The following is a 13,973-nucleotide window of genomic DNA, read 5'->3' as shown; positions in this document are numbered from 1 at the left end:
TGGAAGTGGAGAGATGCAAACTCCAGGAAAGAATTAAAAGGAAATGCTGGAAATCAAAGACATGGTTGCAGAAATGAAGAATGTCTTTAATGGCTTAATCAGTGAATGGAATGAGTGAAGAAAGGGACTGAGAGCTTGAAAATATTAGTAGAAATATCAAAACTGAAATGCCAAGGGGGGAAAGGATTACAAAAACTGAATAGTGTTCTAGATCTGCAGGATAATTAAAAAGGGTGTGTGCATGCCTAGTTGCTCAGTCGTGTCCAACTCTTTGTGACCCCCTGGGCTGTAGCCCACCAGGCTCCTCTGTCCATGGAATTTTCTAGGCAAGAATACTGGAGTGAGTTGCCATTTCCTATTCCAGGGAATCTTCCCAATCTAGGGATCGAACCCACGTCTCTTGTGTCTCCTGCATTGGCAGGCAGATTGTTTACCACTGAGCCACCTGGAAAGCCCCTGGAAAGCTAGTTATGAAGGGTAATATACACCTAGTGGGAATACCAAAAGAGAAAGAGGAAGGACAGAAGAAATACTTGAAATGGTAACTTAAATACATTTTTATATTACATGTATTTTAGTGGCTCAGTTAGTAAAGACTCTGTCTGCAATGCAGAAGACCTGGGTTTGATCCATGGGTTGGGAAGATCCCCTGGAAGGAAATGGCAACCCACTCCAATATTCTTGCCTGGAGAATTCCATGGGACAGAATTCCATGGCGGGCTATAGTCCAGGGGATCACAAAGAATCGGACATGACTGAGTGACTTTTCCTTCACTTACAATATGTGAAAAATCTCCAAATTGATGACAGATAGCAAACCACAGATCCAGGAAGCACAGATAGCACCAAGGAGGATAAGTACGAAAGCATCTACACCCAGATGTATCACATTCAAACTACATGTTGTAGATAGAATTTTTGTATCCCTCAGACCCAAGAATTCATATTTTGAAATCTAACCACTAGTGTAATGGTATTTAGGGCTAGGAGTAAAGGTGATTAGGTCAGAAGAGTGGGGCCCTTGGGAGTGGTATTAGTGGCCTTTTGGAAGAGGACCCGAGAGCTTCCTTACCCCTTCCTGCATGTGAGGACAAAGACAAGACAGCCATCCATCTATTAGCCATCTGATTCAGACTTTCCAGCCTCAAGAACTGTGAGAAATAGATTTCTATTGTTTATAAGCCACCCAGTCTACGATACTTTGTTAAAGCAGCCCAAAGAGACAAAAATCAAAAATAACGAGAAGATATTAAAAGAAGCCAGAGGACAAAAATAAGTCTAGAGGCTCCAGCCTAGGAATTACATTGAACTTCTAGCCAGAAATCATGCAAGTTAGAAGCAAGTGGAGTAAAATATTTCAAGTGTTGAAAGAAAAAAAAGAAAAAAAAACCCACCAACATAGAATTCTGTATTCTTCAGAAGTGAAAAAAGACATACTTTCTCAGACAAATAAAAGCCAGGCAATTTGTAACCAGTAGACCTGCCTTGTAAGAATGTTGCAATAAATTCATCAAAAAGAAGGAAAATGATATGGATCAGAAACACAGATCTAGTTTAGAAAGAAAGAGCTTTAGAGAGGAACAAATGAAATCTTTTATTTTTTATATTTATTTATTGATTGCACTGGGTCTCTGTTGCTGCAAACGGGCTTTCTCTAGTTGCAGTGAGTGAGGGCTATTCTCTAGTTATGGTATTCGGGCCTCTCATTGCAGTGGTTTCTCTCGAGCTCTTTCTCAGTAGCGGTGGCACACGGGTTTCGTAAGGGAAGCCCTTGCTCATGTGCACATGCCCCTGAGAGGGCCCGGCCTATCTGAGCCTACAGTCCTATGAATAACCACAGAGGTCCCTGCTTTCCCTTCTGGCTTCTCATTTTGGCCCTTAGTTATTTCCAATCTGGCACTTGATCCTCTCATTGTTCATGATAACTTTTCTTGGTTGTTTTAGGTTTACTTGGCGGATGGGTATTTATGAAATGCCCTCAAATACGTCCTGTTCTCTCCGGTTTTTAGGCAGGATTCAGGGTGAAGCTAGTGGTATTTATCGTGTTATGTCTCCAGGGATGGTCCCATCCATCAGTGCTGAGGCAGTTCTGACCTCAGGGTAACGAGCCAGCCTTTTGGGGGGAATGTCACAGAAAACCAACTCTCGCTGGTCCCCAATCCTGGATGTCTCCCTACATGCCCTTTCCCTCATGTGGAGAAGCTTTCCTCTCCTGTATTTCCTTCCTGGCATCTTCCTCTAACATTACTTTGTAACTTCACAAAGTTCCTTTCACAGAGACTGTGATCATGGTTGCCATTACTCTTCACAGGCCCCCCTCCCAGTTACCCCATCTTTTTGTAATGCTCTATCCCTGCCCCCACCCTGAGTATACAAACATGCATCCTACCCTATCTGACCTTGGGCATTTAGGTTCCTGATCACTTCATTTGCAAAGATCATCTCCAAGTTAGGCCAACTCTGGCCAGACTGAGGCTTCCTCACTGTTGCTGAAACACACTGATTCCGCCCCCCTGCGTGCTGCTCTGCCTGGGATGCTGTCCTATCAGCGGTCCTCGTGCCCTGGAGGTCAGCCCTCCCTCCCTCGGTCCAGTCCTCAGCTTCAGCCCCCTGGCCGTGTGACCTCTGACTGTAGGACTCTCCCCTAAAGAGTCCTATTGCTCTTCCCTGCCTTCTGCTTCACCTTAGCACTTTACTACCTGTGTGTGCATGCTAAGTTGCTTCAGTTGTGTCTGACTCTTTGCAACCCCATGGACAGTAGCCCGCCAGGCTCCTCTGTCCATGGGATTCTCCAGGCAAGAATTTTGGAGTGGGTTGCCATACCCTCCTTCAGGGGATCTTCCTGATCCAGGGATGGAACCCGTGTCTCTTACATCTCCTGCATTGGCAGGCGGGTTCTTTTCCACTAGTGCTACCTGGGAAGCCCACTTTAATGCTTAACATATTACATATTTGAGGTCTTTATACTGTTTTTTTTTTTCTCCAAAACTTCAAATAAGTTCTAAGCTCAATGAAATCAGGAGTTTTTTCCTTTATATTCACTGCTGTGTCCCAAGTCAATAGGACAGCATCTGTCAGATAATAAATATTTTTTGAACAAATGAGTAAGTGATAAGAATAAATACAAGAGTTATAAGGAAGACCCTATTCTTGACTTTATGAAGCTGACAGTCTCCATAGTAGTGAATGGAGTTGACGAAAATCAAAAAGGAGAAAAAAAAAAAGTTAAAGAGAGAAAAAGAAATCCAAAAAAAGACAGGCACCAAAACCCTGCGTGGCACAGGTGTGAAGGAAAGCCAAGTCTCTATTAAAGAATTAGAAGGAAATGTGAATAATGTGATGTCTCTGAAGTGGAGGGAAGACAGTTCAAGAAGGAGGACCTTGTGGTTGTTAGCCAAGACAGTGTCATCTCCTTTAAGAGTCAGCATACATCGGGATCCATGTGAAAATATTGCTAATTCTAAAACTGGTTTCAGAAGGTTGCCAGCCTCAGGGTGTACCATGAGGCCTGGCTGTGGAGTGTATCCACATGGTGGAAACGCTCAGTAAGAGCAATATCATTTCCACAAATGACAGCTCAAGAAAGAAAAGAAGAACATGGTCACAATCTGTCAGGAGTAAGTTTAGCTGATGAGTTTGCAGGAGAGGAGCGTCGTGGCACAACCCTGTTTGACTTGATTCGAATGCCCTAGACCTGGGTCCCCTACATCCAGCGCCCAGTCTGTGAGTGGCAAGCCTGCGTGGTCCTGACAGATTCGATATGTATCAAGCAGCTGTTCTCATGTCTTTGGTTCACCTTTTACTGTGTTTTTTTTTTTTTTTTTTTAACATACTAAGTGTTCTGGTTTTGTTCTGGTTTGCATTGACAGGTTCCATTTTTTGGGCCTCTGTTTGATGGAGCAATCGTGAGTGGGAAGCTACTGCCAAGCCTTATCTGTGCCACCTGCATCAACGCCAGCCGGGCTGTCAAGTGCCTCATCCCCCTCTACCAGAGCTTGTATCTTTTTTAAGTTAAGTGTGTAACATGTTAACCTTCCCAGTATCCAACTTCAGGCAGAGGTAAGTCTTAACAGCTGGGCAGAAGAGGGGAGAAAGGATGTTTTTCAGTCTGGGTTGAAGAAAGCAGAGTGTGATATTATACCATTTCTTACATCATATCATACCATACTTTTATATTATATAATTGTGTGCCACATCTAACTTAGGAAGAGTTGATTTTCATAGTCAAGCCCCATACGTTTGTGCTGAGAACAGCACCCGTGATGAGATGCTCATTCTCCTGGGGTATTTCTCCCCAGGTTCATTCTCTTCCCCCTTCTCCTCCTTCCCTGTTTGCTGCAGTCCGTTGTGTCTAAGTTGGGATGCTGAGAAGATGCAGTGGGGTCACTCCAAGCACCTGCCAGAAACAGCCACGAAGGAAATGATGCTGATAAATCAGAGAACGTGGCAGGTGCCACTGGAGAAGCACAAATGGTGTCCCAAGAGGTCAGGGGAAGGGGACGCTGTGTCTGCTTGGGAGGATAGGAAGGGCACCCTCGACCGAGAGTGCTTGAACTCACCAGTGACAGTGGCTAGAAATCCTTTTGTCGTTTTCCCAAATCCCGAATACCTCCTTCTCTCATTTCTGATCTTCTTTCTAAAAACAAAAGAAATTTCACTAGTGTGATTCTTTTTTTCCTCCAACATTTGTTGGCCTGCTATAATCTTTAAGTTTAAATCTTAAATCTTTTGGAGCCAAGAATCATGAAAAGTAGCCATTTGACCAGGTTGGCGTTGGAGGTACAGCATATTTAAAGCTTCATTTTACCCCGATGATAAGAAAATTAAGGCGACTTCATAAAATTGCTTCGAAACACATCTGACCTAACGCAACTCTGGATCTCTCTGTTTCTAATTAGTATTGATAATGATTATAAGCATATTGTGTTTGACCTCTGTCTTTCTGCTTCTCCCAACCTTGCCATTAGTGACACGCTGCTGGAGGGTGGGTGGGGGCCAGGGGTGGGTGAGAAATACCACGTGTGAATAGATACAGTTCATGAAAAATACCTTTCATTAAAATCCTGGTCACTTCATTGACTGATATTCTGTCTTTAGATTAAGAAAAAAATACATATGCCATGTGGCAACTCGGAATTATCATAGAAATTAGTAGTAGAAAAGAGCTATTAGATCCCATCTGGTCCCTCCCCGGGGGGCTGGGGGGCATTATCCCCCTTGGCCTACCCCCTCCCGATTTGTCCGGCCCGGGGTGGTGTTTTGGAGCAGGCGTCCTGTAACAGGGACCTCCACCGCACTCTGGACTTAATCTCACGGCTGGTGCAGATTCAGCTTTCTACAGTGGAGTTTTTATTTCACAGGCTGTTAGAAAAAGGTTCTTGCAGAAATGAGAAAGATCTTTTTAGCAATTGGCTTGTCAGGTTTGCATGATGAGCTGGACACTCATCAGTCAAGGACGTTGGGCCAAGGCAAGAAAAAGTCATTTGCAAACAGGAAAATTCCGTTTGCTAGAGGTCCATTGTGATTTTTGTCACGTCACCTTCTCCACTTATGGAGCTGCTCATTACAAAAGCCACGCTTTGTTGTGTTGTTGGACACTGCTTTCTCCAGTTGGAATTAATGTGGCTTCAGAATAATCAGGTTTAAGGGGAAACACTATTTTTAAAAGTTCAAAGGATAGGATTCAGCATCATTTTAAAAACTCCTCAAGCAGCCACACTGAACTGAAGTGGATGTGGGCTTAGGGCCACTGATGCTCACATGAGTGAGGAAGTGCTCTTTCCCAAAATTGCTCATAAAATAGCTAGATGGACATCTCAAAGGATGGCTTAGTATGGAAGTTAGCAAAGAGAAAGTAATAAACTTATTATGTTGATCATTATAAAATGTTAAAGATTTTTCTTTTGCCTTATACCTTGAGAAGCTTTAATTAGTGCTATTCAAATAAATTATTTAAAACATTATCAGTAATCTTTATAGAGATATAATCAATGGGGAAAGCTTTGCAATCACTTAACTACTCTATTCTCTAATTTCTGTCTGCAAAAGAGCTAGTATTCAGGTCAAAAACCAAAGGTATAAGAAGAAGAAAAGTTAGGAAAAGTAGGAAAAAATTAGAGAAAAGAAAAGTGGGGTGTTTATATTTTTGTTCTTTAAAAAATTACTAATTTTTAAAATATTTATAGATGTCTGCCTAGGCTATTAATAATGAACTGCTCCTTTAACACTATGTTAAAGCATCTTGGCGCTCTCATTCATGTGCTTTAACAAAAATCTAACCTAGTTGCTGTCGCCACTAGTGTCTGGAATCCACTGCTTCACTGACATAAGCCTTAGGTTTGAAGTTTAAAAAACATCAAATGACCAAACACATCCTAATCGTGGGTGGCTCCTTGCATCTGTTCCTTTACCAGTCAGTCCCTGTGGACTCGGCATCTGCCCAGCCCAGAGCTGGGGTTTGGGGTCCAGGGGGCAGCAGGCAGGTATAGTCCTTGTCCCGTGCTGCCTGGAGGAGACAGGCAAACTAACCAAGTTCGAAGGCAGCCAGGGAGTGGGGCTGAGATGCCAGGGAGAGAGCCGTAGGCTGAGCTGGAGGGTTGTGAGGGGCGCTGTGTCCCCAGGTGGCAGGACCGGGTCCTAGGCAGAGGACACCAGAGCAAAGAGAGGCACTCACAGTGTTCTCGAGTGGTCATCTGGGCTCTTTAGGATTGTATGCATGGTCAAGTCCAGCGGGGTCTTGGTGATAGACACAGGAGTGAGCTTCCAGCAGGGATGGTCTTCTGAGTAGGACCAAGGAGCTGAGGGGATCCTAACTCTCACTTCACAGCCACCGTGGAGGTTCAGATCCTAGTACATCATCAGAGTCGCCCGATGCCAGGGCTAGAGGTAGTGGGGAGGGGGGAGGGTCCACCACCCCCAGCCCCTCAAACCCTCCCAAGGGCTGGGAAGGCCATTAATGCCTTAGATATCCCTGAAACCCGGGATCGCTATATAACCCAGGTCCCAGTGCAGAGTGAAAATGTGGGCCCCTTACTTAAAAAGCAGAGAAAGTGCCTTCAAAGAGGCTAAAATATAAAACATTTTCCATTCTCTGGCAATTTTTCTCTAACTTGTCGTGGTGTTTTTTAATTTGCTATTAAACATTATTCTAGATAAAGGAATATTAAAAATTTAAGTGATTAGCATTACTTTTTCATTCTTTATACTGTGCGATGTCAGTTTAGTATGCAAAACATAAAAGCATCTAACTCAAGCATCTAACTCAGGTATGGAACCACTGGAATTACCCAGTTCATATTTCATAACTTGTACATAGATGCCAGGACTGGAAACACGGCACAAAAGAAACTCACCTGGTTTTATTTCACTCTCCCTACGTTCTCCATTCACAAATGTGCTAAACTTACCTTCCGTTTACAGAAGAATCAGGACTGACAAGGAACCGTGGGCACCATTTTCCCCTTTCCCCCGTGTCATCATTTTTAGAGGAAATTGTTGCCTAACACAAGGAAGTAACACAACTCAGGACACATAGGGTTCCTTGGTGGTCTGTGTTTTTTAGGACCCCATAGGCTTGTTTCTCTCAGAGTGAGTTCTGGTTCAGATGGGGAGCCTGTCTTCCCCAAGGGAGTCAACCCCCACCCCAGATAGTGACCAGTACTCAACTCAGATATGTCCACTGGGATTCAGTTTTGGGTGATATTTAACCAAAAGTAGAATATGGGCAGTTCTATATCAATTTTGTTCAGTAATATCCAAGAAGAAGGGCTTCCCTGGTAGCTGAGCTAGTAAAGAATCCACCTGCAATGCAGGGAACCCCGATTTGATTCTTGGGTGAGGAAGATCCCCTAGAGAAGGGATAGGCTACCCACTCCAGTATTCTTGGGCTTCCCTGATAGCTCAAACAGTACAGAATCCACCTGCAATGCAGAAGACCTGGGTTTGATCCCTGGGTGGGGAAGATTCCTTGGAGGAGGGCATGGCAACCCACTCCAGTATTCTTGCCTGGAGAATCCCATGGACAGAGGAGCCTGGAGGGCTGCAGTCCATGGGGTCCTCAAGAGTCTGAGTGACTAAGCACAGCACAGCATTCAAAAAGGCATAACAGTTGTTACTAAACTGAGGACGGAGGGCATTGTTGGAATGAAGTTGCGTTTTGGAGATCTTTTCTGAGCAATAAACCCAGCTTAGACTCACCACTAGAGGAGTTCCTGTCTGGAGTACCCTCGGCTAAGCGATCAAACAGTTGCAAGTGTGTTGAAGGCTTGTAGGAGACTGAAAAATAGCACTGTCTTACAGAATTCCCCCAAAGAACGTGAACTCGGCAGGGATGTGTTTGGCAAAGCACCTTCAGTGACGTCTCATCCTGGCCCCGCTGCCTCCCGGGTTTCTGGTCACTTCCCCCGTGGGCCTTTGTCCTGCAGCCACTGTCCTGCTGAGAGATGTGGGCCAGCTCACCAGTCTCCTGCCTTTCCCGTCCCCCATGGGCCATCAGGGGGCCCAGACCTGTGCCTGGAGGGCTGTGGACAGGGACCTGCCATGTGTCTTATTTACAGGTTCTGGGCCAGCTCGAGATTCCCAAATCAGACTGTGGTTGACTCAGGTTTTTGGAACTGTCAGGCAGGGCTTCCCTGCGCCTGCTCAGAGAACATGTGTTAGGAGAGGCTGCACACAGCAGGCAGTGGGCCTGGACCCACCAGGTCTAGACCCTGCTAGGAGGGGGTCTCCCTGAACCACACTGACGGCGGCCTCTTATTTTTATTTTTTTTTTAGACGGTGGCCTCTTAAAGTGCACATCCCCCTCTGGGAGCACAGTGGTCTCAGTGGCATCCCCCGCCCTCCCCCCATGGCTCTATCGGTTTTGATGGTGGGGGGGTGCCTGTCGTGTTGGCCCCCACTCCTGCACCAGTGAAGTTTAGCATCATTTTCCATCAGCAGGTAGACTTGATGATTTCAGAACATCTCTTTTTAGACTGTTAACTTCTTCCTATCATTGCTCAGTCATGTTCTCAATTGACACACTTTCAGAAATGGCCCTTCTTCCTAAAGCTGTAACCATCCTGTTTCCTTCCCTCGCCCCTGAGACCTCTGTTCTCTGTCCTCAGAAGACCTTTATGTCCCTCCATTTGTCTTCACACACGTGAGAGACGTGTAGGAAGAGGAGGCAGACGGTGCCAGGTGGTGCGGGGCCAGCGACACATTTGTCAACATGGTCTGGGTTCTGTCATGCGCCAGGCACTGTCCTAGCCACTGGGAACAGGAATACGAATAAATGTTCCAAGTGAGGTGAGGGCACAGCATCTGCTCAGGACCGAGCCCCGAGAGAATGCATCACGTTTGAGGCCCACATGTGCTTCCGTCCAGCAGAGTGCAGGACAGATGGACACACAAACACACATTCACTTGCATGCACACACACATCTGGAAGGACAGAGGTGATAAAGGCGTTGCAGGGGTAACAGGAGGGGCTCTGAAAAGACCTGAGGGTCTGGTCTGCGGCAGGGGAGGATGGGGCACCTCCCTCAGGCAGGTGGCCTGCTAGATGTGAGGGTGCAGAGGGTGATGGGAACAGAATCAAAGCCGTACCGCCCGGAGCATCCCCTTTGAAGAGTAGATTTGGGAGGAGTGGGGGACTGAGAGAGATGGGTGGAGGAAATGGAGAGAACCGTTTCCCAGGAGAGCAAGCAGGAGGGGAGTGAAGGGTCACCTTGACAGGCCGACAAGCAGAATCCATATCCCTAAGGGGTTCAACCTCAGCACCAAGGCCCCAGCCTTCACCTGGAGAATTGGGAGAAACAGGAATCTAGAGCTGAATCGCTTCAGGGAAGAGAAACACATGCTAGAAAATACCAGCACCGCTAGAAGAGGAGACGCTCCTTGCTGGGGTCAGAGTGCCCAGGAGGGAGCATGCTTGGGGTGAGGGGTCACAGTCCATCGGTGGGGGATGGGAGCGAGGGGGTGAGGCATGCATAGTGTTTTTCTAGTCCACCTGCTGAGCTGCCTAAAGGCAAAGGAGAGTTGCAATAGGGACTTCAGCTGCTTGGCATCCACTCCAAAGTACATTCTACTAAGGGCAGCAAGCATTTGATAAATGTGTTTATGTTTGGCTGCACTGGGTCTTCACTGCTGCACATGCTTGTGTAGTTGTGGTGCGCTGGCTTCTCATGGCAGTGGCTTCCATTGCAGAGCATTAGCTCTAGGATGTGTGGGCTTAAAAATAGTTGGGGCATGTGGGCTTAGCCGCTCGATGGCAATTGGAATCTTCCCAGACCAGGGATCAAACCCGAGTTCCCTGCACTGGCAGGTGGACTCTTAACCACTGGACCACCAGGGAAATCCGCATTTGATAAATTGCTGGCCAGCAAACTCTCCTTCAGAAGACAGAGGAAGCAGACACTGAGAGCTAGTATCTTAGATCCATTCATTGCTCAGCATCAGTGAAAGGCTGCCTTGGATGTTGCAGAAAGTAACGGTTTGTCCCAGACTTTGTATAAGAATAATAGAATAAACCACAAGCAGACTTGTGCTCTGACACCTTGGAAGCACATTTCAAAAGGTAGAGATTATACATTGACTTGAATTAGCCATGGATTTACATGTATTCCCCATCCCAATGTATGACAAAAACCACTACAATATTGTAAAGTAATTAGCCTCCAACTAATAAAAACATAAATTAAAAAAAAAAAGTAGAGATCAGGTGAGGAAATGGCATGTTTCCAGGGATGGCTTGAGGCTTTGGGGGTGAGGTGGGGTGGTGGAAAGAAATGAGATTTGATATTTTATTAGAAAATGAAAACTTTCTCTGAGAAAGAAAAAGGGGAGGTGGGGTAGAGGGAGCAGCCAATGTAGCCACATGGCGTGGGGTCTGCGGAGCCTCTGTTCTGAGGGTTGCTCTCCACGGTGTTCATGGGAGGTCTTCACCATGAGCTCCATCCCACCTGTCCACCAGTTTTTTCATCTGGGAGCTGGCAGAAGTGTCTTAGTGTATCAATGAAGACTCAAAGCACTAAGAACACAATAAGAAAAAAAAAGAATTGGCCCCTGCCAATAAGATCCATCTTCCAAGGCCACATACATCGGGTTGTGGAACAAATTTACAACCATGATTTCAGAACCAGGAGAATTGTTTTTTCAGAAGTCATGTAAATTAAGGATGCACCCAGAACTGAAAACAGGAAACTGTTTTCCTCATTTTCAGATAGGATTAGAGGATGAATTGGGGTATATCGCATAGTCCCTTGTGCATGTAAGCCTCCAGAAAAGGATGAGTCCACATAGAATAAAGTATCCCAAACACATGCGTGATATTTGATAAGATTACTCTTCAGAAGTTAGAGAAAGCTTGTAAATATACATCTTAATTTTGGTTAAACACAAGATAAAGTATCATAACCGCCTGGCTAATGGGAGGGTTCAGGCCTACAGAAGCTGGGCAACTTTACTGTGGCTAAATATAAATGCAGTCGTTTGTGGCCACCAACCAACCAGGGCCTGAATGTTGGTCCCCTGTGGACTGAGGCTTTGCTCAAGTCCGCTTCCATCCAGCAATTTTCACAAAGGTCTGGAACACCTGTTTATCAAAGTAAATACCATTTTTAAGGGAAACTGAGAGGGCGAACTAACTTAATCGAAGGCAATATCAGAAATGAGGATCATCTCAACAGATGAGTCTACCAGACTCAAACCATCCAGATGAGACCAAGAGGGGAAAAGCCACACACTTGGGCTTAGCTGGGTTCCTAGAGGCCAAGGGTGACTCTGCATGGCCACAGGTGTTGTCTGCAACCCGAGTATCATGATTGAGCACAGATTTGAGATCCAGGACATGAGGGTGAGACTGCATCAGGAGGAACAGGCATGGTCCCTGCGCCCTTACACTCTTGGCTCACATGGCAAATAGGGGTGCCACTCTGGGATCACATCATAAGAGCCCAACCAACCCAGAGCAGGTCCAGAGAAGCTAGTCCATACAGCTCAGGGAGCAAAACCAAGGAGGAATGGTCTCAGGAGCCTGGGGAGTCAAAGAGGAGCAAGGGCTGCAGAACGGGAAGCAGTGAACAGAGGCATCCAGGAAGCGGGTTTTAGCTCAATGTTGGAGCAAACATGCAAAACCCAAGAGCCCCAAAACCAGTCACCTGCAGCTGAATCCAGCCCCTCAGATGGACTTCATTTGAACTGCAGTGGCCCCCAGCGTCACTCATAAAAATTTAGTTTGTCAGCCAGGTTGAGAAGTTGGGAGATTGTGCATTTTACAAAATCTAGATTTCTGATTTTTCTTGAAGAATCAAAACCTCAACCCCACAGAGCCTCCTCTGCTGTTGGCAGCACTCAGCCTTCTAACTAGCTGGCTGCCTGTCCCCCTGTTCATCACAGACCCCTGGACCACGTCTCCCTGACACTGAGACCCAGAGCCCCACTTGTCCCCCTCCTGGGGAAGATGAGAGGGTCAGAAGGTCCCACAAGGGAAACACACCCTGGTCCTGAGAGCCCAGTAAGTGTCACCATGGTCTTGTCATCACACTGCGAGCCTGGCTGGTGTTCACTCAGTCGTGTCCAACTCTTTGCAACCCCATGGACTACAGCACACCAGGCCTCCTTGTCCTTCACCATCTCCCAGAGTTTGCTCAGACTCATGTTGAGTTGATGGTGCCATCCAACCACCTCACCCTCTGTTGTCCCCTTCTCCTGCCTTCAATCTTCCCCAGCATCAGGGTCTTTTCTAATGAGTCAACTCTTCACATCAGGTGGACAAAGGATTGGAGCTTTAGCTTCAGCATCAGTCCTTCTGGTGAATATTCAGGGTTGATTTCCTTTAGGATTGACTGGGTTGATCTCCTGGCAGTCCAAGGGACTTAAGAGTCTTCTCCAGCACCACAGTTCAAAAGCATCAGTTCTTGGGAACTCAGCCTTCTTTATGGTCCAATTCTCACATCCATACGTGACTACTGGGAAAACTAGCTTTGACTAGACAGATCTGTGTTGACAAAGTGATATCTCTGCATTTTAATACACAGTCTAGGTTTGACATAGCTTTTCTACCAAGGAGCAAGTGTCTTTGAATTTCATGACTGCAGTCACCATCTGCAGTGTGAGCCTGGCCCCATAAATACCAGTGTTTCAGATCTCTGTTGTGAAATGTGGACGTGCCCATCCATGGAATCAGATCTCAGAAGTACTTTTCACCATCAGAGGTACTCAGATGAAGGCTGGAGACCACTCCTCCCTTTTGTGTAGAAGGTCCATCTCCCCTCACCCCCTTTGAAAGCTTGGTACCCAAGAAGGGGGCAGGCACTACCTCCATCCCTGCATACCAACCAGAAACCAAGCCTGTGGGAGGCACATGGTGGTGCCAAGGGAAACCTTCAAGGAGGGAGAAGAAGACACCACTTTGCTGTTTTTGCTGCAGATTCATGACTCATCACAGTTAGACAGAAGCACATCCCTCCACAGAAAGCTAGTGTGACTCTGACAATGTGCACAGAAGCCAGGCTGACGCCTTGCTTCGTGAAATAGCACTAGCAGGGCCCCTTCTCACTTCCCACTCGGATCCATGGCTGGACCACCCTAGCTCATCCCAACCTTCACAGGGGGTGTTCCTCCTCACTGGGGGTGTGGGAACCCCCCCACGATTCTCCCCAGGTCAGGCCCATTCCCCCCCACCAATGGTTGCTGACTGCTGTGACCCAGGGGCCTCCCAGTCCACAGCTGTCCATGCTACCTGCCAGACCAGCCATCTCCAGCCTCTTCTGTCTAGAAACTGTCCTCTGTAACTAGAAGCTGTCCTCTTTGACTAGAAGCTGTCCATTCCTCCTAGGGCTTTATAAACATGCATATGTGTGAGGGGAGAGCTAGAGAGAAGAGATTCATTCTGTTTTTTTAAGAAAACATTTTGGAAAACAAGACAAAAATGACTCATATTTTATAAAACAGCATTTCTTTTTCAAAATTGAAAATAATTTTCCAAGAAATAG

The 13,973-nt window shown here is 46.3% G+C and overlaps 1 protein-coding gene across 2 annotated transcripts in view; it reads left to right on the top strand.

Annotated features, from left to right (window-relative positions):
• RALGAPA2 (Ral GTPase activating protein catalytic subunit alpha 2) overlaps positions 1–13,973 on the top strand; it is a 270,511-nt gene that overhangs the window by 191,037 nt on the left and 65,501 nt on the right. For both annotated transcript variants that reach the window (XM_065921331.1, XM_065921330.1), the window contains exon 37: positions 3,870–3,997. In XM_065921331.1, coding sequence (XP_065777403.1) covers positions 3,870–3,997 — 128 coding nt within the window. The remainder of the gene's footprint in view (positions 1–3,869; positions 3,998–13,973) is intronic.

Source organism: Muntiacus reevesi, chromosome 2 (genome assembly GCF_963930625.1).
Source record: "Muntiacus reevesi chromosome 2, mMunRee1.1, whole genome shotgun sequence".
In the NCBI taxonomy this organism is placed as follows: Eukaryota; Metazoa; Chordata; class Mammalia; order Artiodactyla; family Cervidae; genus Muntiacus; species Muntiacus reevesi.
This window is presented reverse-complemented; position numbering and strand designations above follow the sequence as displayed.